Source organism: Chiloscyllium punctatum, chromosome 23 (genome assembly GCF_047496795.1).
Source record: "Chiloscyllium punctatum isolate Juve2018m chromosome 23, sChiPun1.3, whole genome shotgun sequence".
NCBI lineage: Eukaryota > Metazoa > Chordata > Chondrichthyes > Orectolobiformes > Hemiscylliidae > Chiloscyllium > Chiloscyllium punctatum.
In genome coordinates this window covers 86,648,090-86,675,561 of record NC_092761.1, presented here as the reverse complement: position 1 = coordinate 86,675,561, position 27,472 = coordinate 86,648,090, and the positions used below count along the sequence as shown (strand labels likewise).

Genomic DNA, 27,472 nt, shown 5'->3' with positions numbered 1-27,472 from the left:
GCTTTCTTGGACTCTTCATGTGGAAGCACTGGTTACAAAGGCCCAACAACGTCTCTTCTTCCTCAGGCAGCTGAGGAAATTTGGCATGATGGTGAATACCTGTGCCGACTTTTATAAGTGCATCATCGAGAGCATTCTGTCTGGATGTATCACTACCTAGTATGGCAACTGTACCATTCAAGATCAGAGCCGGTTACAGAGAGTGGTGAACTCAGCCCGGACAATCACAAAGGCCAACCTCCCATCTATAGAATCCATCTACCAGGCCTGCTGTCAAGGAAAGGCTGCCAACATTCTTAAAGATCCATCTCAGCCTGGTAATGTTTTTCTACAACCTCTACCATCAGGGAGAAGGTACAGAAGCCTGAACACATGCACCAGCTGGTTTCACAACAGCTTCTACCCTACTGAATGGACTCACAAACTCTGAACATTCGCCTGTACCTGTGTTTTTGCTTTTGCCGCTGTTTACCTATTATTTAATTATTTATACGACTTTAACTCTGTGATCTGCCTGTGTTGGTCACAAGACAAAACTTTTCACTGTGCCTAGGTACACGTGACAATAAATTCAATTCAATTCAATTCAGCTCAAATCCTCCAACCCTGGAAACATCCTTGTAAATCTTTTCTGAACCTTTTCAAATTTCACAACATCTTTCCGATAGGAAGGAGTCCAGAATTGCATGCAATTTTCCAACAGTGGCCTAACAGCTGCAACATGACCTCCCAACTCCTGTACTCAATACTCTGACTAATAAAGGAAAGCATACCAAACACCTTCTTCACTATTCTATCTACCTGCAACTCCACTTTCAAGGAGCTATGAACCTGCACTCCAAGGTCTCTTTGTTCAGCAACACTCCCTAGGACCTTACCATGAAGTGTATAAGTCCTGCTAAGATTTGCTTTCACAAAATGCAGTACCTCGCATTTATCTGAATTAAACTCCATCTGCCACTTCTCAGCCCATTGGCCCATCTGGTCAAGATCCTGTTGTAATCTGAGGTAACCTTCTTCGCTGTCCACTACACCTCCAATTTTGGTGTCACCTGCAAACTTACTAACTGTACCTCTTATGCTCGCATCCAAATCACTTATGTAAATGACAAAAAGTAGAGGACCCAGCACCGATCCTTGTGGCACTCCACTGGTCACAGGCCTCCATCACCACCCTCTGTCTTCTACCTTTGAGCCAGTTGTGTTTCCAAATGACTAGTTCTCCCTGTATTCCATGAGATCTAGCCTTGCTAACCAGTTTCCCATGGGGAGCCTTGTCAAACACCTTACTGAAGTCCATATAAATCATATCTACCACTCTGCCCTCATCAATTCTCTTTGTTACTTCTTCAAAAAACTCAATCAAGTTCGTGAGACATGATTTCCCATGCACAAAGCTATGTTGACTATTTCTAATCAGTCCTTGCCTTTCCAAATACATGTGCATCCTGTCCCTCAGGATTCCCTCCAATAACTTGCCCACCAAAATCAGTCTCACTCTATAGTTCCCTGGCTTGTCCTTACCACCTTTCTTAAACAGTGGCACCACGTTAGGCAACGTCCAGTCTCTGGCACCTCACCTGTGACTATAGATGATACAAATATCTTAGCAAGAGGCCCAGCAATCACTTGCCTAGCTTCCCACAGAGTTCTCGGGTACACCTGATCAGGTCCTGGGGAATTATCCACCTTTTTGCATTTCAAGACGTCCAGCACTTGCTCCTCTGTAATCTGGACATTTTTCAATAGACAATAGACAATGCACAATAGGTGCAGGAGTAGGCCATTCAGCCCTTCAAGCCTGCACCGCCATTCAATATGATCTTGGCTGATCATTCCTAATCAGTATCCTCTTCCTGCCTTATCTCCATAACCCTTGAGAGCTCTATCCAACTCTTTCTTAAATGAATCCAGAGACTGGGCCTCCACTGCCCTCTGGGGCAGAGCATTCCACACAACCACCACTCTCTGGGTGAAGAAGTTTCTCCTCATCTCTGTCCTAAATGGTCTACCCCGTATTTTTAAGCTTTGTCCTCTGGTTCGGCACTCACCCATCAGCGGAAACATGCTTCCTCCTGCCAGAGTGTCCAATCCTTTAATAATCTTATATGTCTCAATCAGATCCCCTCTCAGTCTTCTAAACTCAAGGATATACAAGCCCAGTCGCTTCAGTCTTTCAGTCTAAGGTAGTCCCGCCATTCCAGGAATTGACCTCGTGAACCTACGCTGCACTCCCTCAATAGCTAGAATGTCTTTCCTCAAATTTGGAGACCAGAACTGCACACAGTACTCCAGGTGTGGTCTCACCAGGGCCCTGTATAGCTGCAGAAGCACTTCTTTGCTTCTATACTCAATTCCTCTTGTTATGAAGGCTAGCATGCTATTAGCCTTCTTCACTACCTGCTGTACCTGCATGCTTGCCTTCATTGACTGGTGTACAAGAACACCCAGATCTCTCTGTACTGCCCCTTTACCTAAATTGATTCCATTTAGGTAGTAATCTGCCTCCCTGTTCTTGCCACCAAAGTGGATAACCATACATTTATCCACATTAAACTGCATCTGCCATGCATCTGACCACTCACCTAACTTGTCCAGGTCACCCTGTAATCTCCTAACTTCCTCCTCACATTTCACCCTGCCACCCAGCTTTGTATCATCAGCAAATTTGCTAAGGTTATTGCTGATACCATCTTCTATATCATTAACATATATTGTAAAAAGCTGCGGTCCCAGCACGGATCCCTGCGGTACCCCACTGGTCACTGCCTGCCATTCCGAAATGGAGCCATTTATCACTACCCTTTGTTTCCTATCAGCCAACCAATTTTCAATCCAATCTAGTACTTTGCTCCCAATACCATGTGCCCTAATTTTACTCACTAACCTCCTGTGTAGGACTTTATCAAAAGCTTTCTGAAAGTCCAGGTACACTACATCTACTGGATCTCCCTCGTCCATCTTCAGAGTTACATCCTCAAAAATTTCAAGAAGATTAGTCAAGCATGATTTCCCCTTCATAAATCCATGCTGACTCTGACCTATCTTGTTACTACTATCCAGATGTGTCCTAATTTCATCCTTTATAATAGACTCCAGCATTTTTCCCACCACTGAGGTCAGACTAACTGGTCTATAATTTCCTGCTTTCTCTCTCCCACCTTTCTTAAAAAGTGGTATAACATTAGCCACCCTCCAATCCGCAGGAACTGATCCCGAATCTATCGAACTCTGGAAAATAATCACCAACACATCCACGATTTCTCGAGCCACCTCCTTCAGTACCCTGGGATGTAGACCATCAGGCCCCGGGGACTTATCAACCTTCAGACCTAACAGTCTCTCCAACACCAAATCCTAGCAAATATAAATTCACATAAGTTCAGGTCCTTTAGCCACTGTAACCTCAGGGAGATTGCTTGTGTCTTCCCCAGTGAACACAGATCTGAAGTACCCATTTAATTATTCTGCCATTTCTTCGTTCCCAGTAATATATTCCCTCTGTTTCTGTCTTCAAGGGCCCAATTTTAGTCCTAACCATTTTTTTGCCTTGCACATACCTAAAAAAGCTTTTACTATCCTCCTTTATATTATTGGTCAGTTTACCTTCGTACCTCATTTTTCCTCTGCGTATTTCCTTCTTAGTAATCCTCTGTTGCTCTTTAAAACTTCCCAGTCCTCCGTTTTCCCACTTATCTTTGCTATGTTATACTTTTTCTCTTTTAACTTCATATGTTTCTTAACTTCCCTTGTCAGCCACGGCCGCCCATGACTCCTCCTGGGATCTTTCTTTCTTTTAGGAATGAACTGATCCTGCAACTTCTGCATTATACACAGAAATATCCACCATTGTTCCTCCACGGTCATCCCTGCTAAGGTATTGCACCATTGAACTTTGGCCAGCTCCTCCCTCATAGCTCCATAGTTCCCTTTACTCAACAGAAATATTGTCACTTCAGATTGTACCCACTCCCTCTCAAATTGCAGATTGAATCTTAATGTATTATGGTCACTACTTCCCAATGACTCCTTCACTTCGAGGTCTCTGACCAATTCTGGTTCGTTGCACAATACCAGATCCAGAATTGCCTTCTCCGTGGTCGGCTCCAGCACCAGCTGCTCTAAGAATCCATCTCTGGAGGCACTCCACTAAGTCTCTTTGTTGAGGTCTAATACCATCCTGATTCTCCCAGTCATTTTACCTGCATGTTAAAATCCCCCATAACAACTGTTTTCAAGATGTCACCATCTATTCCCTAAGATTCTATATCTTCCATGTCCTTTTCCACATCCTTTTACTGATGCAAAATACTTGTTTAGTATCCCGCCTATTTTCTGCGGCTCCACACAAAGGCTGCCTTGCTGATGTTTGACGGGTCCTATTCTCTCCCTAGTTACCCTTTTGTGTTTAATGTCTTTGTAAAATCCCTTTGGATTCTCCTGAACTCTATTTACAAAGCTATCTCATGTCCCCTTTTTACCCTCCTGATTTCTCTCTTAAGTATACTCCTATTGCCTTTATACTCTTCTAAGATTCACTCGATTTATCCTGTCCATACCTGACATATGCTTCCTTCTTTTTCTTAACTAAACTCTCAATTTCTTTAGTCATCCAGCATTCCCTGTACCTACCAGCCTTTCCTTTTACCCTAACAGGAATATACTTTCACTGGACTCTCGTTATCCCATTTCTGAAGGATTCCCATTTTCCAGCCATCCCTTTACCTGCGAACATCTGCCCCAAGTCAGCTTTTGAAAGTTCTTGTCTAATACCTCAAAATTGGCCTTTCTCCAAGTTAGAACTTCAACTTTTAGATCTGGTCTATCCTTTTCCATCACTATTTTAAAACTAATAGAATTATGGTCGCTGGCCCCAAAGTGCTCCCCCACTGACACCTCAGTCACCTGCCCTGCCTTATTTCTCAAGAATAGGTCATGTTTTGCACCTTCTCTAGTAGGTACATCCACATATTGAATCAGAAAATTTTCTTGTACACACTTAACAAATTCCTCTCCATCTAAACCCTTAACAGTATGGCAGTCCCAGTCTACGTTTGGAAAATTAAAATCCCCTACCATAATCACCCTATTATTCTTACAGATAACTGAGATCTCCTTACAAATTTGTTCCTCAATTTCCCTCTGACTATTAGGAGATCTATAACATAATCCCAATAAGGTGATCATCCCTTTCTTATTTCACAGTTCCACCCAAATAACTTCTCTGGATGTATTTCTGGGAATATCAACCCTCAGTACAGCTGTAATTAAAAACGCCATTCCTCCACCTCTCTTGCCTCCCTTTCTGATCTTCTTGTAACATTTGTATCCTGGAACATTAAGCACCTGTCCTGTCCATCCCTGAGCCATGTTTCTGTAATTGCTATGATATCCCAGTCCCATGTTCCTAACCATGCCCTGAGTTCATCTGTCTTCCCCGTTAGGCCCCTTGCATTGAAATAAATGCAGTTAATTTATCAGTCCTACCTTGTTCTCTGCTTTGTCCCTGCCTGCCCTGACTGTTTGACTCACCTTTGTTCTCAACTATACCAGTCTCAGATTGATCTCTTTCCACACTATCTCCCTGGGTCCCAGCCCCCCACCTTACTATTTAAATCCTCCCAAGCAGCTTTAGCAAATCTCCCTGCCAGTATATTAGTCCCCTTCCAATTTAGGTGCAATTTGTCCTTCTTGTGCAGGTCACTTCTACTCCAAAAGAGCTTCCAATGATCCAAAAATGTGAATCCTTCTCCTATATACCTACATTATCCCTCTATTCCTGCCCTCACTAATTCATATCACCGGGAGTAATCCAGATATTACTAATCTTGAGCACCTCCTTTTTAAATTCCTGCCTATCTCACTCTAATCTCCCTTCAGAATCTCAACCTTTTCCCTTCCTTTGTCATTGGTTCCAGTGTGTACAATGACCTCCTGCTGGCCTCTCTCCCCCTTGAGAACATTCTGCGCACTCTCTGAGACATCCTTGTTCCTGGCACCAGGGAAGCAACACACCATTCTGGGAGTCCCCTAACACAATCGATCTCTTGGAATCCGACCTACCTCTCATTGCATTAGAGCCAGTCTCAATACCAGAAACTTGACTGTTCATGCTATGTTCCCCTGAGAATCCATTATCCCCTTCATTTTCCAAAACAGCATACCTGTTTGAAATAGGGATAGCCAATGATGACTCCTGCACTAACTGCCTAAACTCTCTTACCTTTCCTGGAGTTAACTTTTCCACCTTCCTATAACTGCCATCCATCACATCCCCTTGCTCTTGTAAATTCCTCATTGCCTCTAACTGTCTCTCAATCCTGCTCTGCTGCCATTTGGAGAGGAAGCAGGAACAGGATAGTGATTCTACCATCAGGTCTTTCCAAATTGTAAGGCTGCAAATCATGCATGACTACTCAAGGAAGTCCCAAACACAGGAACATTTTCTTGCCTTGAACATTCAGTGGTTTGCTTGATTCTAGTCTTCATGTGTCATTCATTGTTGCACTGGTGGGGCTTCCATATTTGTTCTTGAGCACATTTCTAATTTGATTTGTCCACAAGTTGGAACACAATACAGTACAATATAACATATCTGCTTGTACGTACAACCGCACATTAAATCATTAAAATATACAGTAATTCAGGGTTTTATTTGTAAGTACATGCTTTCGTGAGTCAGACATTCATTAAGTCAGGGACATCTATAATTCTTGCATTGAAAAGGTCTTAGATTTTGAATTTGACTTCATTAATCTTCTGAATCTGACAGCAATTTCAATGTTAATAGCATAAAACATCAAATTCTCAACAGTTCAGTTGTTTATAATTGATTGGATAATTAGAGATATGTCATCTAAGCACCTTGTGGGTATACACAGAGTCACTGGCATTGGCTTCAGGATATCTGTATTTGACTGCATTCGCACATTCTAGAAATTGCTGTCAGCTGCATTGAAGTTCAAAACCCAGGCCATTATTTAGATGTTCTTCATGAAAAGAGTTAGTTGAAAATGGGTTGTATTAATGATTGTGAAAACCATGCAACAATGAAAATGCTCTGTAAATACTTGGTGAAAATTAATCACGGGTATGAGGAAATGAAATGACTAGAACAGATGGCATTGATATAAAGCTTGCACTAGCAAAGATATGATGTGCCAAGTACCCACTTCCTGGATTTCGTAGACTAAGCTGCTGCTGTCTGAAGCATTTTACAATGCAAAATATATTTTGTACAAGCACACTCTCTCATGCTGAATAAATGTTGAAAAGCCCCAGTACAAAGGCTACAATTCACTGTCAATGTCAGAACTATGTCACAACAGAATCTAGTTTGGATCTGTATTCTTTTTAGGTCTGAGGCAGCTCTTTCCAAATGCAAAGAAGGAGCCAATATACTACAGCAGGAAAAAGGGGCGAGAGAGTGTAGCATCTCTGTTTATGACTGTGGAAGAAACCCCTGAACCCATTCCAGTGAAAGTCAAAGGGGAAATTCCGAAATGGTTAAGAGGAAAGCTGCTGAGAAATGGGCCTGGAAAATTTGAATTTGGAAATGACATGTAAGTGTGAGCTTCTGTGTGTGATATTACAGAAAAACCTATGTGTGTTCTGAAGAGGGTTGTACAATAGTAACAGTACTAGGAGAACAGATTGATTGAAATGACACTTCTATATTGAGGTACTTGGATCAGTTGTGTATCCCTTGGGGATTCATTGTATTCAGATGATGAGCATTAATTTGATATTCACCAACAAGCAAGGCAGGATGGTTCAGATGGTTACAGCATGATGCCAATGACAGGTCTCATGGTGCTGTGGTAGTGTCTCCCCCTCTGGGCTAGAGGTCTAGGTTAAACTTCCACCCATTCTGAATTGTGTCATGACGGGTTCATTAATAATGTTTTTATGTTAATTCCTGCTGTTAGCCATAATTTCCAAAATATGAAGTGGATCATTCGGTTGCAGACTACCTTAGACATCCAAAGAAAGAGTTTCCATTTCCCAGTGGGAGAAAATTACATTTAAGATAATAGCTTGTGGAATGTCATGGAATCCCTACAGTGTGGAAGCAGGCCATTCAACCTACCAAATGGATACCAACCCTGCAAGGCACATCCCAACTAGACCCACCCTGTATTTTCCAAACCACCTAACCTATATGTCCCCATGATATGGAGGAGCCAGTGTTGGATTGGACAGGACTAAGTTGAAAATCACACACCAAGTTATAGTCCAACAGGTTTATTGGACTATAACCTGGTGTGTGTTATATATGTTTCCAGACACTGTGGACAATCCACCTAAACCATACGTCTTTTGGACTGTGGGAGGAAAACCACACAGACAGGGGGAAAACATGCAAACTCCACACAGACTGTTGCCTGAGGGTTGAATTAAATCCAGGTCTCTGGCACTGTAAGGCAGCAGTGCTAAACATAGCCAACATGTTGCACCATGTCCTGGTAGCTACAGTTTTCCTCTTAAATTTAACTTAAAATCATTTGCTTCACCTTCCAAGGATTGTAAATTGATAATGGCATGACAAGGAGAATGGGTCAGCTTGAATCATGCATGAACTACAGGACCATAGCCTATATCTTAAACAACAATAACTGCGATTATGCATATTTTTAATTAACGTGTACAGGCATGTTATGATACACCTCCAAAGCAGGAGAGACTTGAACCTGGACCTTCTGGCTCAGAGGTAGGGACACCACCACTGCACTATGACAGCCCTATAACTTGCATATAGTGCCATTAATGTATTAATTAAAGGAAAGGAAATAAGATAACTTGGAGTCAAACAAAAAAAAGAGAAATCAGGAAAGACAAAGAAAGATTAGATTGTAAGAATGTAAAAAAAATAAAGAATTTTATTAAAAGTATTGAATAATCTGTAGAAGTAAGACTCCACAAATTCAGTTATTCCCTTAAATAAAAGCAAAATACGACAGACACTGGAAAAGTAAAGAGTAATAAAAATGGGGAATGCTGGAAGAACTCAGATCTGACAGCATTTGTGGAGAGTGAAACAGAATTAGCGTTTTGAATCCAGTGACTTTGTTAAATGCCAATGAATTTATTCCCTTTTTAGTCTGGAGAAGGGGAGTTGTTTTACAAGAACATAAACTGTACAATTCAAGTCTCTTCATTCCATTTGGTGTTTTCCATCTGAATATTAGGTGGCCTATTGGCTCAGCTGTGTACATTTCTTCCTGAGATTTGAGTGGAGTTGTCTCCTATCCAGGAAAGCAATCTCAATTCAACGTCCTTGATAATGGCCTGTGTCAAGTAGAGTTCACTGTTACCTCTATCACTGGAATCCATACTGAAAGCTTCAGCAAAAATGCAATATATGCCAAATCATACTTTCAGTAGAAGGCTTCATTACTGATGGTGGCCAGATCACCTGGTCAAGCCTGGTGAACTTGATACATGCTTTCCATCCATTGCTAGATGCATTCTTTTTCACTTATTCATTTTGTGGGGTGTGGGCATTACTGACTGGGTCCACATTTATCGCCCATCCTTAGTTGCCACTTGAGGAGGTGATGGTGATCTGTCTTCTTGAACCGCTGCAGTCCATCAGCTGTGGGTTGTCCCATGATGCTATTAAGGAGGGAATTCCAGGAATTTGACCCAGCGACAGTGAAGGAATGGTGATATAGTTCCAAGTCAGGATGGTGAGTGGTTTAGAGGAGAATTTGTAGGGGATGGTGTTACTATGTATCTTCTGCCCTTGTCCGTCCAGATGGAAGTAGACATGGGTTTGGAAGGTCCTGTCAGAGGAGCTTTGGTGAATTTCTGCAGTGGATCTTGTAGATAAAACACACTGCTGCTACTGAGTGTCGGAGGTGGAGGGAGTGCATGCTTGTGGATGTGGTGCCTATCAAATGGGCTGCTTTGTACTGGATGGCAACAAGCTTCTTGAATGTTGTTGGGTCTGCACTCATCCAGGCAAGTGGGGAGTATTCCGTCAGACTCCTGACTTATGCCTTGTAGATGATGGACAGGCTTTAAGGAGTCAGGAGGTGAGTTACTGCCTGCAGTATTCCTAGCCTCTGACCTGCTCTTGTAGCCACCACATTTTGTGGTGAGTCCAGTTGTGTTTCTGGTCAATGATAACTCCCAGGATGTTGTCAGTGGGGGAATCCAGTGATGGTAACACCTTTGAATGTCAAGTGACCTTGGTTAGATTGTCTCTTGCTGGTGATGGTCATAGACTGGCATTTGTGTGGCGCAAATGTTATTTGCCACTTGTCAGCCCAAACCTGGATATTGTCCAGATCTTGTTTCATTTGGCTGTGGACTTCTTCAGTATCTGAGGAGTCACGAATGGTGCTGCACATTGAACAATCATCAGTGAACATCCCCATTTCTGACCTTATGTGGAGGAATGGCCATTGGTGAAGCAGCTGAAGATGGTTGGGTCTAGGACATTACCCTGAGGAACTCCTGCAGAGATGTCCTGGAGCTGAAAGGATTGACCTCCAAGAACCATGAACATCTTCCTATGTGCCAGGTATGACTCTGACCACCGAAGAGTTGTCCCCCTATACCCATTGATTCCAGTTTTGTTAGGGCACTGTGATACCAAATTAGTCAAATGTAGCTTTGATGTCAAGAGCTGTCACTTTCACCTCCTCTCTGGAATTCAGCTCTTTCGTCCATATTTAAACCAAGGCTATAATGATGTCAGGAGCTGAGTGGCCCCAGCAGAACCAAACTGAGCATCACTGAGCAGGTTATTGCTGAGCAGGTGCTGCTTGATAGCACTGTTGATGTCACCTTCAATCAGTTTACTGATGATCGACAGTAGATTGATGGGTTGGTAATTCAGCAGGTTAACTTTGTCCTCTTTGTTATGTACAGGACATACCTGGAAGAGCACAGTAGTTCAGGCAGCATCCAAATAGCTTCGAAATCAACGTTTCGGGCAAAAGCCCTTCATCCTGATGAAGGGCTTTTGCCCGAAACGTCGATTTCAAAGCTATTTGGATGCTGCCTGAACTGCTGTGCTCTTCCAGCGCCACTAATCCAGAATCTGGTTTCCAGCATCTGCAGTCATTGTTTTTACCTACAGGACATACCTGGGCAATTTCCCACATTGTCGGGTAGATGCCATTGTTGTAACTGTACGAAACTGTACTTGGCCAGGGGAGCGGCAAGTTCTGAAGCATATGCCTTCAGTACTATTGCCAGAATGTTGTCAGGGCCCATAGACTTTGCAGTATCCAGTGCCTCCAACCATGTCTTGATATCATGTGGAATTAATCGAATTGCCTGAAGACTGGTACCTGTAATGCTGGGAACCATTGGAGGAGACCGAGATGGATCCTCCACTCTTCTGGCTGAGGATTGCTGTGAAAACTTCAACCTTATCTTTTGCACTGATGTGTTGGGAACTCCAGCATTGAGGATGGGGATATTTGCAGAGACTCCTCCTCCAAAGACTGGTTTAATCGTCCACCACCACTCACAACTGGATTTATTGATAACCAAGTTGCGTAGCTGCTAAGATTGGAAAAGTCGGTATAGGTGCTGTGAAGGGAAAAATCATTAGCGCGCTGTCACAGTGTTATATTCTACAAAGGATCTTTACTCATCACCTGAAGTTATTCCTGGCAAAAAGTGTGCGGGGTGGCTCATTACGTAATGAAAATGAACAGTAAAATGTAGCAAACAAAAACAAATTGCTGGAGAAACTCAGCAGGTCTGGCAGCATCTGTGGGGAGAGACACAGCTTTGAGTCCGGTGACTCTTGGTCAGAGGAGTTCTAAAGAAAGGTCACTGGACTTGAAATGTTAACTCTGCTTGTCTCTCCACAATTGCTGCCAGACCTGCTGAGTTTCTGTTCTTTGTTGTATGTTAGTAAAATGTATCAATCTGCCACATAAAAAGGCCCTCAACCACCCTCTTATAAATATATATATTATAATACGTTAGCAAAGAATAGTTAATCAAACTACATAATATGCAAATAAGCACAACTTAATAAACTTCAGGTCTGTCCTCTCTTTAGGTACAATCATTGGTTTGATGGTATGGCATTGATGCATCAGTTCAGAATTGAAGACGGCAATGTAACCTACATGAGCAAGTTTCTTCGCAGTGAAACCTATCAGACCAACACTGCAAACAACCGAATCATGGTTTCTGAGTTTGGAACTTTAGCAATGCCCGACCCTTGCAAAAACATTTTTGCAAGATTCATGAGCAAATTTGAAATACCAAGTATGTGCCAAATGTTCAGACAAGTAATTATTCTTTGGAACCATGTGAGGATCAAAACTAATGTTCAAAATATTTTGTTTTAGAAGCAAGTGATAATGGCAATGTGAACTTTGCACGCTACAAAGGAGATTACTATGCAACCACTGAAACTAATTTTATTCATAAAGTGGATCTCAATACCCTTGACACCATAGAAAAGGTAAGCTTTGCTTCATTGTTGCATGAGATTAAGTGTGAAGAACAATCCTTCCACTGGGTATAAAAACTAACCTTTAGGATGTTAGTATTTTTATTTTGCATGTTTGGTTATATTTTGGGTTATCTGTACAATTATCTCAAGTGTAGAAACTTAGGAAACATTATATAATTTAGAAGACATGTGAAGGTTGCATGTTATGTCTTATATATATGTTATACCTGTGTTATATATATTCCGACCTCAAGGCTAACTTCAACAAAGGTGATCTATTGTTTTCAACTCTTTTTGCTTTTTCACCATGTCTATCGCACTTCCATCAAAGTCTTAGACTATGCAGGCAATTCTCAGTTTTGGTTACAACTGGCTGTGGTGCATTGATTATCCAGTGCTCTTGTGCAAATTTACTTTTCATTGAAGTCAGTTTGCTGAAAGTGATGATTATCTTTTGTGATAGGGTACTTTTTTGTTCAGTGAATTCTTCTGGGAAACAATTAAAACTCACTGGGATGACGGCAGTCAGAAATTTTTGAAAATTAGCATGCACATTCAGTTGGCTGTTAGGAAGGCAAATGCAATGTTAGCATTCATTTCAAGAGGGATAGTATACAAGAGCAGGGATGTACTGCTGAGGCTGTATAAGACCCTGGTCAGACTTCATTTGGAATATTGTGAGCAGTTTTAGCCCCCGTAATTAGATTAAATAAGATTCCCCTACAGTGTGGAAATAAGCCCTTCGGCCCAACAAGTCCACACCAACCCTGCGAAGAGTAAACCACCAAGTTCCATTTCCCTCTCACTAATGCACCTAACACAATGGGCAATTTAGCACAGCCAGTTCACCTGACCTGCAAGTCGTTGAACTGTGGGAGGAAACCGGATCACCCAGAGGGGACCCAAGCAGACACGGGGAGATTGTGCAAACTCCACACAGACAGTCACCGGAGGCTGGAATCGAACCCGGATCCCTGGCGCTGTGAGGCAGCAGTACTAACCACTGAGCCACCGTGCACCCCTTAACCTTAAGGAAGGTTAACACCATAGACCGTAAAACATGGGAGCAGAAATTAGGCCATTCAGCCCATTGAGTTTGCTCAGCCATTCAATCATGGCTGAAATGTTTCTCAATGCCATTCTCCCACTTTCACACCATAACCTTTGATCCCCATTCCAATCAAGAACCTAACTCTCTCAGTCTTAAATATACTCAATGACCTGGCCTCTACAGCCTTCTGTGGCAATACATTCCATCGATGCATGACTTTTTGGCTGAAGAAGTTTCTTTGTATCTTCGTTCCAAAAGGTCTTCCCTTTATTCTAAGGCTGCGTCTTCAGGCCATAGTCTCTCCTACCAATGGAAACATCTTCCTAGCATCCCCTCTGTCTAGGCCATTCAGTATTCTGTAAGTTTCAATTAGATTCTCCTCGGCCTTCTAAACTCCATTGCGTACAGACCCAGAGTCTTCAAACATTCCTCATATGTTAAATTGTTCATTCCTGGGACCATTCTTATGAACCTCCTCTGAATATGCTCCAGGGCCAGTAAATCCTTCCTGAGATATGGAGCCCAAAATTGTGCACAACACTCCAAATGTGGCCTGACCAGGGCATTATAGACTCTCAGAAGTACATTTCTGCTTTTATATTCAAGTCCTCTCAAAATAAATGCCATCATTGCATTTGCCTTTCTAACTACTGACTCGACTTGCAAGTTTACCTTGAGAGAATCCTGGACTAGAACTCTCAAGTCTCTTTGCACTTCAGACTTCTGAATTTTCTGCTCATTTAAAAAAAAGTCCATATTTCTATTCTTCCTGTCAAGGTGTATGATCTCACACTTTCCCACATTGTTCTCTGATGTGCTGGCGTTAGATGGGGTCCAGAGGAGATTTATAAGAATAGACAATAGACAATAGACAATAGACAATAGATGCAGGAGTAGGCCATTCTGCCCTTCGAGCCTGCACTGCCATTCAATATGATCATGGCTGATCATTCCTAATCAGTATCCTGTTCCAGCCTTATCTCCATACCCCTTGACTCCACTATCTTTAAGAGCTCTATCCAATTCTTTCTTAAAAGAATCCAGAGACTGGGCCTCCACTGCCCTCTGGGGCAGAGCATTCCACACAGCCACCACTCTCTGGGTGAAGTAGTTTCTCCTCATCTCTGTCCTAAATGGTCTACCCCGTATTTTTAAGTTGTGCCCTCTGGTTCGGCACTCCCCCATCAACGGAAATATGTTCCCTCCTGCCAGAGTGTCCAGTCCTTTCATAAGCCTATACGTTTCAATCAGATCCCCTCTCAGTCTTCTAAACTCAAGGGTATACAAGCCCAGTCACTTCAGTCTTTCCGTGTAAGGCAATCCTGCCATTCCAGGAATTGACCTCGTGAACCTACGCTGCACTCCCTCAATAGCCAGAATGTCTTTCCTCAAATTTGGAGACCAGAACTGTACACAGTACTCCAGGTGTGGTCTCACCAGGGCCCTGTACAGCTGCAGAAGCACCTCTTTGCTTCTATACTCAATCCCTCTTGTTATGAAGGCCAGCATGCTATTAGCCTTCTTCACGACCTGCTGTACCTGCATGCTTGCCTTCATTGACTGGTGGACAAGAACACCCAGATCTCTCTGAACAGCCCCTTTACCTAATTTGATACCATTGAGGTAGTAATCTGCCTTCCTGTTCTTGCCACCAAAGTGGATAACCAGACATTTATCCACATTAAACTGCATCTGCCATGCATCTGCCCACTCACCTAACTTGTCCAGGTCACCCTGTAATCCCCTAACATCCTCATCACATTTCACCCTACCACCTAGCTTTGTGTCATCAGCAAATTTGCTAAGGTTATTGCTGATACCATCTTCTATATCATTTACATATATTGTAAAAAGCTGCGGTCCCAGCACGGATCCCTGCGGTACCCCACTGGTCACTGCCTGCCATTTCGAAATGGAGCCGTTAATCACTACCCTTTGTTTCCTATTAGCCAACCAATTCTCTATCCAATCTAGTACTTTGCCCCCAATCCCGTGCGCCCTAATTTTACTCACTAACCTCTTGTGTGGGACTTTATCAAAAGCTTTCTGAAAGTCCAGGTACACTACATCCACTGGATCTCCCTCGTCCATCTTCCGAGTTACATCCTCAAAAAATTCAAGAAGATTAGTCAAGCATGATTTCCCCTTCATAAATCCATGCTGACTCTGTCCTATCCTGTTACTATTATCCAGATGTGCCGTAATTTCATCCTTTATAATAGACTCCAGCATCTTTCCCACAATGATCCTGGGAATGAAGGGCTTGTCATATGACAAGCAATTGAGGACTCTGGGTCTGTGGTCAATGGAGTTTAAAGAGATGGGGAGGGGAAATGCGACCTGATTGAAACTTATTAAATACTGAGAAGCCTGGATAGAGTGGACATGACAAAGATATTTTCCCTAGTAGTACAAACTCGGCCCTAAGGGTACATCATCAAAGTGAAGGGATGACTCTTTGAGATGTGGGGGAATTTCTTCAGCCAGAGGCTGGTTAATCTTGGGAAGTCATTGCCACAGAGGGTTGTGGAGGCCAAGGTAAGTAGTGTCTTTAAAACAGAGATAGATAGGTTTTTGATTGGTAGGGGTACCAAGAATTATGTGGAAAAGGGAGGAGAATGAGAAACATTAAGAAACATATCAGCCATGATTGATTGGCAGAGCAGACTCAATGAACTAGATGACCTAATTCTCTTTATTTATCTTATGGTCTTAAAATGATCTGGAAATGATGCCCCACTATTCCAGGAAATTTGATTAAATCATCAAAACGTGGAAATTTGACTAAAACCATCTTTAAATTCACCCACTTAATTAGGTTAAAAGGTTTTCTCAATAACAATAAAATAACTCTTTATTGTAATTAAACAGTTTTTTTACTAACAGCAAAAAACATGAATTGCTAATGTAGCTCTATCACTTAAACCCTATATCTTTCTTCAAAATTCCCATGCACATATACAAACAGGCACACAGAGAGCCAAGACAAGACACACATGTTATGGATGGGGAAGAAAACAAAGAATGTCAGGGAAGCGTGGTTCTGGCAGCAGTTTAGATCATCGACAGTGATAAATTGTTTTCCTTAAGCTTTAGGGTAGCATGTTGCCTCACAGTACCAGGGATCTGGGTTCGACTCCTGCCTTGGGCAACTGTCTACGTGGAGTTTGCACATTCTCCCTGTGACTGTATGGGTTTCCTCCCACAATCCAAAAGATGTGCAGGCCAGGTGAATTGGTCATGCTAGATTGCCCATAGTGTTAGATGTCAGGGGTAAATATAGTGTAGGGGATTGGGTCTGGGTGGGTTACTCTTCGGAGGGTCAGTATGGACTTATTCGGTCGAAGGGCCTGTTTCCACACTATAGGGAATCTAATCTTTCTTCTGATTCTTTGCTAATAACAAGGCTGTGGATGCAGCGTTTCGCAATCTTTCATTCTCTGGGTGAGGATACGCACTCTCATTGCTGCTCAAATTGTTTTTTTCTCTTTGCTCATTCCAACAGAGCAAATGGTGAGTTAGAAAAGGTACCAGTGAGCGTTTCCATAACTTCTCTACACTAGTGGGAGAGGAACAAATTTAGGTACTTTATCTTTGCAAGATAGAAGCTTCCATTTATTGACCACAAATGCAGGAAGTAGTCATCTGCCCAGGAACCAATCAAATGGTTGTTACTATGCTGAGCCCTCATGAGTATGCAATAGCTGGTCCTATTTGAAAAGCCAATCATAACATTGTCTCTGGGCAAAACAGTCAGTGCCCATTTCTTCTTGATGTCTCCCTCATTGTCAAAACAAGACAACATTGTAAATGCAACTCACATTGGGTTCCAGTAAATTGTTCACTTAAAACTGCAAACACATTCTTACAGCCTCTTTGGTTTAAAACAGTTCTTTTTCGTATCTTTAGCTCTCAGTCCAACTATTAGAAGTTGTCTTTGTACTTCATTTTCAAGTTCATTGACATCTGCTTGCCTCATTTCTCACATTTCTCCAACTACTATATAAAATGTGAAGACTTTTTACACATCTATTAAACTGCTGTAACCCTGCTCTTTTCTCATGTTCTGTCTTGGTCTATCTTCAGTATTCATTTCACCTACTTCTGCATTTAATATTTCTCTTTAAACCCTTTGAATTCTTACCTGTAAAAAAAACCCCTTTTGTGTCTAAAGGTTCTGGCCCAGATATCAATGGCATATAGATGATCGCTGTATTCTATGTTCCATTTAGTTAACTTAAGGTGAGCAAGCAGTCTGTTCCATCATAAATATTATAGATGCATTCTCAAGTACATGACAAGCAACCAAAATATTTTCCTGTTTTAAAAGTAATCTTTATCAGTGTCATTTATGATTTTATTGCTGGGTAGCTCTTTATCTATGTCACTTATGATTTTGTTGCTAGGTAGATTGGACCAAATTTATTGCAGTTAATGGAGCAACAGCCCATCCTCATTACGATCCTGATGGGACAACCTACAATATGGGCAATTCATATGGAAAAAATGGTAAATCTGCCCTTTAACAACATATAGTCATATGTCATCTCTACAAACAATGGACTGGAATCTCTTTGGAACTGGTCCCATTCTTACCATGGAGCTTTGTCAGATACCCACTTTCATGAGAGTGAGAGTCCTGTGCATAGTTTATCAGTCAGACCCTTCCAGTCAGTTGATTGTGCAGGTTCCATTACACTAACTTTCACAATTCTTTTTCCTGGGGCAGCACGTTAAGTGCTGTTTAGAGAGACTAACCACACACAATCTGAATATAGTTCAATAATTGTAGCAATTTGACATTTTATGGGACTTTCCGTTCTCCATCTGTCCACAGTTTGGATCAGCATAGGTCCTATGCAACCAGCTACGCATCAAATGTAAAGTTGTTGGGACATGTAAAGATTGCCTCTTTTTAACTCACACTGTCAGTGCCCTCATTGCATCCAGAAATCTCCCTTCCACTGCCTCCAAACTCATAGTCCCCCATATTTGCACTGCCCAGTTTTACCTGCTTCCCAAGATCCACAAGCCCAACTGACCAATCATCTTGGCATGCTCCTGCCCCACTGAACTCATCTTGTCCTGTCTCGACTCCATCGTCTCCCCCTTAGTTCAGGTACTCCCCACCAACATCTGCGACACAAGCCATGCCCTCCATCTCTTCAGTAACTTCCAGTTCTCTGGTCCCCAGCACTTTATCTTCACCATGGATGTAGAGTCCTTATACACGTCCATACCTCAGGAGGATGGCCTTCAGGTCCTCAGCTTCTTCCTTCTCAATAAACCCATCCAGTCCCTCTCCGGCAACACCCTCCTCCGCCTCACTAAACCCTTCCTCACTCTTAATAACTTTTCATTTATCTCCTCCCATTTCCTCCAAATCCAGGGGGTGGCACCAGTATGGGCCCTAGCTAAGCCTATCTCTTTGTCAGATATGTCAAACAGTCCCTCTTCAGTACTTACACAAGCACTGTACCCCAAATCTTCTGCCATTACAGCGATTGCTGCATCGGTGCAGGGTCCTGCAACCAGGCTGAACTGGAGCAGTTCATCGACTTTGCCCACAACTTCCACCCTGCACTTAAATTCACTTGGTCCATCTTGGACACCTCCCTCCCCTTTCTTGACCTCTCCATTTCCATCTCTGGCGACAGTCTCCAGACAGATGTTTACTGCAAACCTTCAGATTCCCACAACTATCTGGACTCCACCTCCTCCTACCCAGTATCTAGTATTCTGAAAGAACTGTGTCCCATTCTCCCAATTCCTCCACCTCCACCACATCCGCTTAGCCGAGGAGACATTCCACTCGCGAGCTTGCCAGATATCCACCTATTTTAAACAAATGCTTTTCCTCCCTATGTCATCCAGACAGCCCTCCACCACACTACCTCCCCCCACCAAACGCAATAATGACAAAGTTCCCCTTGTCCTCACCTACCTCCCCACCAGTCTCTGTATCCAATACATCATCCTTAAACAGTTCTGCCAACTCCAACTAGACCCCACCACCAAGGACATCTTCCCCTCCCCACCCCTCTCTGCTTTCTGTAAGGACCGTTCCCTTTGACAGTCCTTGGTTTGCGCCACTCTCCCCACCAATCCCCTTCTTCAAACCCCGAGGTACCTTCCTTGAAACTAGAAAAGTTGCAAAACCTGCCAGTACACCACCTCCCCTCACTTCCATCCAGGACCCCAAACAGTCCTTCCAGTTGAGACAGAGGTTCACCTGTCTCTCCTCCAAACTAGTTTAGTGCATCAGGTGCTCCCGATGTGGTCTTCTCTACGTCAGTGCGACCAAATGTAAACTTAGGGAACAGCTCACTGAGCATCTCAGCCAGGCCCACAGGGGCTGGCCGGACCTCCCAGTCACTGTCCATTTCAATTCCCATCCTCACCACCTCTCCGACATGACGATCCATTGCCACAATGAACCACACTGCAAATTGGAGGAACAACAACTCATCTTCCACCTGGGCAGCCTACAGCCAGGAGGACTCAACATTGACTTCTCCAATTTCAAATAACCTCCCTTCTTATCCCCTGACTCCCTTCTCAGCCCCTCCCCCTCCCTTCCACCCTCCCAGCCACCAACTGGATTCATTCCTCCCATCGAACAACCAGGTCATACCCTTTGCCTGTCCTCACCTATCCCCACTTCACCACCTTGGCCCCACCACTCCCTTTATCTGCAGTTCCCCCAAACCCACCCTCAGTCCTGATAATGGGTTACACCCGAAATGTCGACTTCTCCACCTCCTGATGCTGCCTGGTTTGCAGTGTTCTTCCAGCCTCCTGCCTGTTTACGTGTCCTTCTAGATGGCAGAGATCATGGGTTTGGGACATACTGTCTAAGGAGCCTTGATGAGTTCAGTGCATCTTGCAGATGGTACAGAGTACATTGGTGGTGAAAGGATTGAATGTTGAAGGTGGTGGATAGGATGCCATTCAAGCAGGTTGTTTTGTCCTAGATATATTGAGCTCTTTGAGTATTGTTGGAGCTGCATTCATCAAGGCAAGTGGGGAGTATTCCATCATCACTCTCCTGACATGAACCATATGGATGATAGATAGGCGTGGGCAGACGGGTGCTCGCTGCAGAATTCTTAAGTTCTGACGCATTCTTGTAGGCACAGTATTTTTCTGTTTTTGTTCAAGTTTCAACAACGTTGTTTCCTAATAATATGACAAACCATGCTTGACAACCTTATAGATATTTGCTGAGGGGATAAATAATAAATTGCAGTTTACACTTATTAGAAAATAAAAACTTTTCCTTTACTGGAGCTCAGAGGTGATTCAATAAAGCTCTTCATGTAGGGTCATGGTAATGTTAATGGTAATAGGTTGTTTGCACTGCTTGCTGATGTGACAACAAAGGGCCAGATGTTGAAGAGAATTGTGCAAAGAATTAAGGTGAGACTGGAAAATATCCTTTTAAACTGAGGGTGTTCTGAAAGTAAATTCTCTACCAGAAATCATTGATCATGTTGGTTCACTAATTCTTTCAAGAATGATTATCATTGATGAATGAAGAATAATAAAGAGGTTATGGGATGTGTGCAGAATTGAGCTCAGTGACATATGCAGTTTGAAACCCAAGCAGAGTTGCCAGACTGAATGAATCATTTTATATTGCAACAGTAGTCTCATCAACTTTGAAAGCATTTAAATGGTCATTGGGAAAATATATGGATGATAATGGAATTGTGTAGGTTAGATGGGCTTCAGATTGGTTCCACAGTTCGGCACAACATCGAGGGCTGAAGGGCCTGTACTCTGCTGTAATGTTCTATGTTCCATGATCAATATTTATGTTTTGTTTTGTAGGCACGGCCTATAACATCATTGCAGTTCCTCAGCAGAAATCAGATGATGAGGAGACACTCGAAGACGCCAGAGTTGTTTGTCAAATAACACCAGGCAACAGCATGAAGCCTTCTTACTACCACAGCTTTGGTTTGAAATACCTTCTAATTACCAGCATAGATTGTGACTTGACTTGTAAATTTCCCTCTGTCAAAGACCAAATGAAACAAACAAATCAACCAAAGGAGTAACTCTATTTTATGTTTTATTTTAATTTCTGAGGAGTGTTTGATGATATATATATTCTTTTAAAATGACCTACAGTTGCAAAACCAAAGGCATTTCTTACTCATGTAGGACATTATTTATGTACGTTTGAGGCACAAAGACCTGAGATGTTGGTTTTTCCCCACTGCACCTTGGTGGCAGCTGCCCCAAGCTTTAGTATGTCCCTCAGCACAGAGTCCTGGAACTTGGAGTGTGCCAGTCTACAACACTCAGTCAAGGTCAATTCTCCACTCTGGAAGACCAACAAGATTCAGGCAGATCAAAGAGTGTTTTTCACTGAGTTTATGGTCCTCCAGGTGTATTCGACATTTATCTCGATATGTGTCCAGGGGAACAGCCTGTAGATTAGAGCCCTGCATCATGGAGCTGCTTGGGACGAACTTCAGCAAAAACCACTGCATCTCTCTCCAAACCTTCTTTGCAAAGGGGTTGGCTCATTTGTGATGTAGCAAAACATCAATAATATAGGTTCAATTCCAACATCAGGCTGAGGATACCACAAAGATCTCAACCTCATTCCTCAACTGAGGCATGCTGACCCTCAGTTTAAACATATCACCAATTGTTTCTCTCTTATGGGGCTACCTTTCTTGCTTACTGGGTTTATGAAATTCCCAAATACAAAAATGGAATAATTATGAATGGATGCATTGGACTCTATAAAAGTATGGTAATGATGATGAATTTTTCTATGACAGGAATATCTGAGAACTATGTTGTCTTTGTCGAACAACCTCTGAAAATAAATGTATTGAAAATTCTTACATCCAAGTTCAGGGGTGAAAGTTTAAGCTGTGCATTTAACTGGGAGCCAGAACTCAACACTGTCATCCATGTAGCTAATAAACACTCAGGAGAGGTAAGTCACTTCCTTTACTACACTATCTGTGAAGATTGTTTTCAATACACAATCAGCAATGTTTGCAGTTAGATGGAATGAGCCTTTCACCTTTTTTTTGAGCTTTCACATGTATATTTCAACAGCAAGAAAACCTATTTATGTTCTGGAGAAAGTTAGTCAATGTGACAATACAAAGATGTCTCAGTTCACCTAGCCACATATCCTGTTGGTAAAAACAATGACTGCAGATGCTGAAAACCAAATACTGGATTAGTGGTGCTGGAAGAGCACAGCAGTTCAGGCAGCATCCAACGAGCAGCGAAATCGACGTTTCGGGCAAAATTCAGGCTCACTGCCTTTATTCCTGATGAAGGGCTTTTGCCTGAAACGTCGATTTCGCTGCTCGTTGGATGCTGCCTGAACTGCTGTGCTCTTCCAGCACCACATATCCTGTTGTCAACCCTGTTATTGACAGGAAGTTACACACAGGGATGATGTGGTTTACCATTGGCTGGAGGAAAAGTCTGAGCAGATAGGCTATTCTTTGGTTTTGCATGTCTTTGACGTGCCAAGCTAAAAGCAGCATTGGACTAGGCCTTTGAGTAAATCATCCAGTTGCTGTTTTGGCTGAATAATGATAAATTATGTAAGAGAAGCAAAACTACTAAGGGGAAGGTCATGGAACTCGATTGATGATTGTAAATACACATCTCAGTTTAAAGAATGAGGGATCCAAATTAAGAGTATCTTGTTTGATTGTTGGTCTTTGCTGCACTTGCTAATCTCATTCAAGCCATATTTGGAAGAGGGGTGTAGAGTCAATGTGGCAGGCAGTTGTTGAGCCCAGAGGAGCAGATCTGGCTTCACAAAGTTCAGTCTTAAACTTACTCAGTGGACTTAACTGGGAATATTCAGGTAGCAATGAGTGGGGCATCCATGGTGAATGTTGTGCTCAGTAAACAGCTAAAACTGCATCAAAGTCCTAATGGCATGACATTTGCATGATTCATTAGACTCATAGCTGAGTTAAACACAGTCCTTAGAAACCCTTCAAGTGTGGTTACCCTCAGATTAAACCCCACATGTTCTCTGTCTCTCTCTGTCTTACTTTCTCATGGAACATCAGTCCTATGGTCTGGTAAGACTATGGTACCTTCATTTTCCCTGAGAACACTATAGCATTGCAATGGGAATGGAATGTGAGCAGAGGATGCAATGCTTGGGCTTTAAACTCCATGTTGCTGTGAGTTAAAATTGCCCTTAAGATGCTCAACAATCCTGTCTTGAAAACAAGTATGAAGAAAGAATTGACAACATGTTATTCATCTTACCCGTGAGGTGTGGTTAGGGGATGGAGTGCAGGATATGTGATAAAGAGCAACAAGATCATGTAATTCTATAAAAGGGATGCAAGGGTCATGCAGTTAACAGAGGAATAGAGGCTGTAGGTTTACTGACTACACAGTCATAAGATCTAAACTGCTTTGAAAACATCTGCTCCTTAACATTAATGGTTTATCAGCCTTACATAAATTGCTGGGATTAACAATTTATGATGCTTTCAAAACAAGGATAAAGAAAAAATACATGTTTGGTATTCTGCAATAATGAAATATATTCATGAATAAGGTGTATATTTTTAAAATTGGTTTTGACATTTATTTTTGAGCCAAAGAACTTTTCCTTGTACCTAAATATTTTAATATTCCTTTTATAGATTGTACCCTTCAAGTATTACAGCAAAGCCTTCAGTACATTCCATCATATTAATGCATTTGAAGATGATGGCTTTATTGTTCTTGATCTCTGCGGCCTTGATAATGGCGATATCATGAATAAAATCAACCTCCAAAATTTACGTCAGTCTGGAGAAGCATTGGATGAGGTCATAATTAAATAATATTTTATGGTTTCAGTGCGTCAGTGGTTCTTTACACTATACAATCTTTGGCATTGGGCATACTGTGGGTTTTAACATCAATGCTCCTTTGTTACCAAACACCACACGTTACAGAAATGTTATGCAAATCCTAATTCTTTGTAGAGATATAAGTTATACCTTTGTCTTGTGAAACAGAAACAAAACTAAATTACATGCTGGTGACAGAAGGAGTTTTATGCTCATATTTTCTTTTGGCCAAGAGAAGTGATTAGTGTAAAATGTTGCTGCATCATTTGCCTGGTGTTTTGACGCCTTGAGCAATGAGTCCCATTTCAATGGAGTTATGAATGTTTGTAGATGCGGATGCTGCCTAATCTTTCTGGTGGGAAGAAATTCAGTGGAACAAGTTAGCTTCAGCCATTTATATGCAGCAAAGCATTAACTACATTGCAAAGGTTGCTTTTCCATCCTTTTGGTGCCTAAATCATACATGGCAGAAGGTACTTGAAGAAGGCATTGATATACAATTAACAGTGTCTAGTATATAAAATAAATATGAAAAAATAATGTCATTTTCTCATCAAATCAATGCAAATGTAGATATTATAAATGATTATCTAGCTGCCATTTGGATAAGGAAATATTCAACTTACTATGTAATAGATACATGACGTGCACAGAATGCCCAATGACAGAGTAACATAAAAATAACAGCTCTCTTGTGTCTCAGTGTTAACATTCCATATTGTTAAGGATGAATCAATAACGAAAATTGATAATTGTCAAGCACAACATTTTTAATCCAGTTTACAATTCTATAATCCTCTGGTGGCACAGTGGTAGTGTCTCTATCCCTGGACTGGGAGGCCTGTGTTCAAGTGCTACCTGCTCCAGAGGTGCGTAATAACATCTCTAAACAGGTTGATTAGGAAAATAGTTTAAAGTAAAAAAAATTACAAGTTGCATAATTATTTTTCATTGCCATTACTGCGATGACTCTTCTTGGATGTGATCTGAGGTTGAACCAGACTCTTCAGAATCTTGGCCTCCTGTTTGACCATGAGATGACCTTCCAGGTCCATTTATGATCAATCAAGACCACCAGCTGATCTCTCTGTAACATCATCCATCCCTGATTGTTCCTTTGCTCATTTCTTCATCCACATGTTTCTCACCTCCTGGCTTTGAGCATTTCAATCAGCTTCCCACCTTGCACCCTCTGGAAACCTGAGCTTATTGAAATTCTTCTCCTCATATCCTCACTCACATGAAATCTCTTTCACCCATTTCTCATGCTTGTTAACCTACACTGACCTCCAGCTTGTTAATGATGTCTCAATTTTAAAATTCTCATCTTTGTTTTTAAATCCCTTCATCTTGCCTTCTTCAGCCCTAACTGTTCTGAGAGTTCTGTGCTACTCCAATTCTGAACCATCTGCACGTCTCTAATTTTCAGCTTCCTACCATTGGCACCATTGCCAACAGCTACCCAGGTCCTTGTCCTAGCAATCCCTTGATACACGTCTCTGCTTCTTCACCTCTCTCTGTTCAATAAGAAACTTATTGAAACCTACATCTTCGACAAAAGCATTTTACCACCTGTCCCAATATCTCTTCATGGGGTTTTGAATCAGATTTTATTTAATAACATTGTTGTGATGTAGCATTAAATGTTTTACTTTGCTAAGAATATTATGTAAATGCAAATTGTTGTTATATTCTCAATCAGTTCTAGTTTTCTATAGTGGAACATAATTTTCTTTCTTTGATATGGGTATGTGAATAGGAAGGGTTTGGAGGGATACGCGTGGGTGCTGGCAGGTGGGACGAGATTGGTTTGGGATATATGTTTGGCATGGACCGAGGGGTCTGTTTCCATGCTATACATCTCTATGACTATGACTCTATGATATTGCTGTTGATTAATTCTGAATTCTTGATGTTACACACAGACAAACAAAACACTAATTTTTCCTAAATTGCTTCACACTTGAAAACCACAGATTGGTATGGGAAGTGGAAGTGGGGAATTTGGATTATATTCTAGTTGGGATTAGAGCACTTTGTTGTGCAGTATTGTGCTATGTTTTGAATTCTTATATTGCATATCCTAGATTTGGGAGTATTTAAGGTGAAATGTGCGAGTAGTGTAAATGGGTGTGACTACCATTTTTATTCAAGGTAGAAATTATTCAGCAAACCAAGTAAACAAATCAGGAGAAAGTGAGGACTGCAGATGCTGGAGACCAGAGACGAAAAATGTGGTGCTGGAAAAACACAGCAGGCCAGGCAGCATCTGAGGAGCAGGAGAATCGATGTTTCGGGCATAAGCCCTTCTACAGGAATGAGGCTGGTGTGCCAAGTGGGCTGAGATAAAGGGTAGGGGGGAGGGAATTTGGGGGAGGGGCGCTGGGAATACAATAGGTGAAAAGAGGTGAGGGTGAGGGTGATAGGCCGGAGAGGGGGTGGAGGCGGAGAGGTCAGGAAGAAGATTGCAGGTCAAGAGGGCGGTGCTGAATCTGGGCTTGGGACTGAGATAAGGTGGGGGGAGGGGAAATGGGGAAGCTGAAGAAATCTACATTTATCCCATGTGGTTGGAGGATTCCTAGGCAGAAGATGAGGTGCTCTTCCTCCGTGCATCGTGTGGTCAGGGTCTGGCGATGGAGAAGGCCAAGGACCTGCATGTCCTTGGCAGAGCGGGAGGGGGAGTTAAAGTGTTCAGCCACGGGGCGGTTGGGTTGGTTGGTGCTGGTGTCCCAGAGGTGTTCCCTGAAACGTTCCGCAAGTCAGCGGCCTGTCTCCCCAATGTAGAGGATTCCACATCGGGTGCAATGGATACAGTAAATGATGTGTGTGGAGGTGCAGGTGAATTTGCGACGGATATGGAAGGATCCATTGGGGCCTTGGAGGGAGGTGAGGGGGGAGGTGTGGGGGAAAGTTTTACACTTCTTGCGGTTGCAGGGGAAGGTGCCGGGAGTGGAGGTTGGGTTGGTGGGGGTTGTGGACCTGAAGAGGGAGTCGCGTAGGGAGTGGTCTCTCCAGAACGCTGATAGGGGTGGGGAGGGAAATATATCCCTGGTGGTGGGGTCTGTTTGGAGGTGGCGGAAATGATGGAGGATGATATGATGTATCTGGAGGTTGGTGGGGTGGAAGGTGAGGACCAGTGGG

General features: G+C 42.4%; 1 protein-coding gene across 4 annotated transcripts in view; it reads left to right on the top strand.

Moving 5' to 3' along the window:
• LOC140494208 (carotenoid-cleaving dioxygenase, mitochondrial-like) overlaps positions 1-27,472 on the top strand; it is a 77,197-nt gene that overhangs the window by 36,674 nt on the left and 13,051 nt on the right. For 2 of the 4 annotated variants that reach the window (XM_072593374.1, XM_072593371.1), the window contains 7 exons: positions 7,358-7,562; positions 12,029-12,240; positions 12,324-12,439; positions 17,888-17,990; positions 21,315-21,443; positions 22,280-22,440; positions 24,140-24,307. In XM_072593374.1, the coding sequence (XP_072449475.1) occupies positions 7,358-7,562; positions 12,029-12,240; positions 12,324-12,439; positions 17,888-17,990; positions 21,315-21,443; positions 22,280-22,440; positions 24,140-24,307 (1,094 nt within the window). The remainder of the gene's footprint in view (positions 1-7,357; positions 7,563-12,028; positions 12,241-12,323; positions 12,440-17,887; positions 17,991-21,314; positions 21,444-22,279; positions 22,441-24,139; positions 24,308-27,472) is intronic. The other 2 variants (XM_072593372.1, XM_072593373.1) reach the window with 2 other exon arrangements.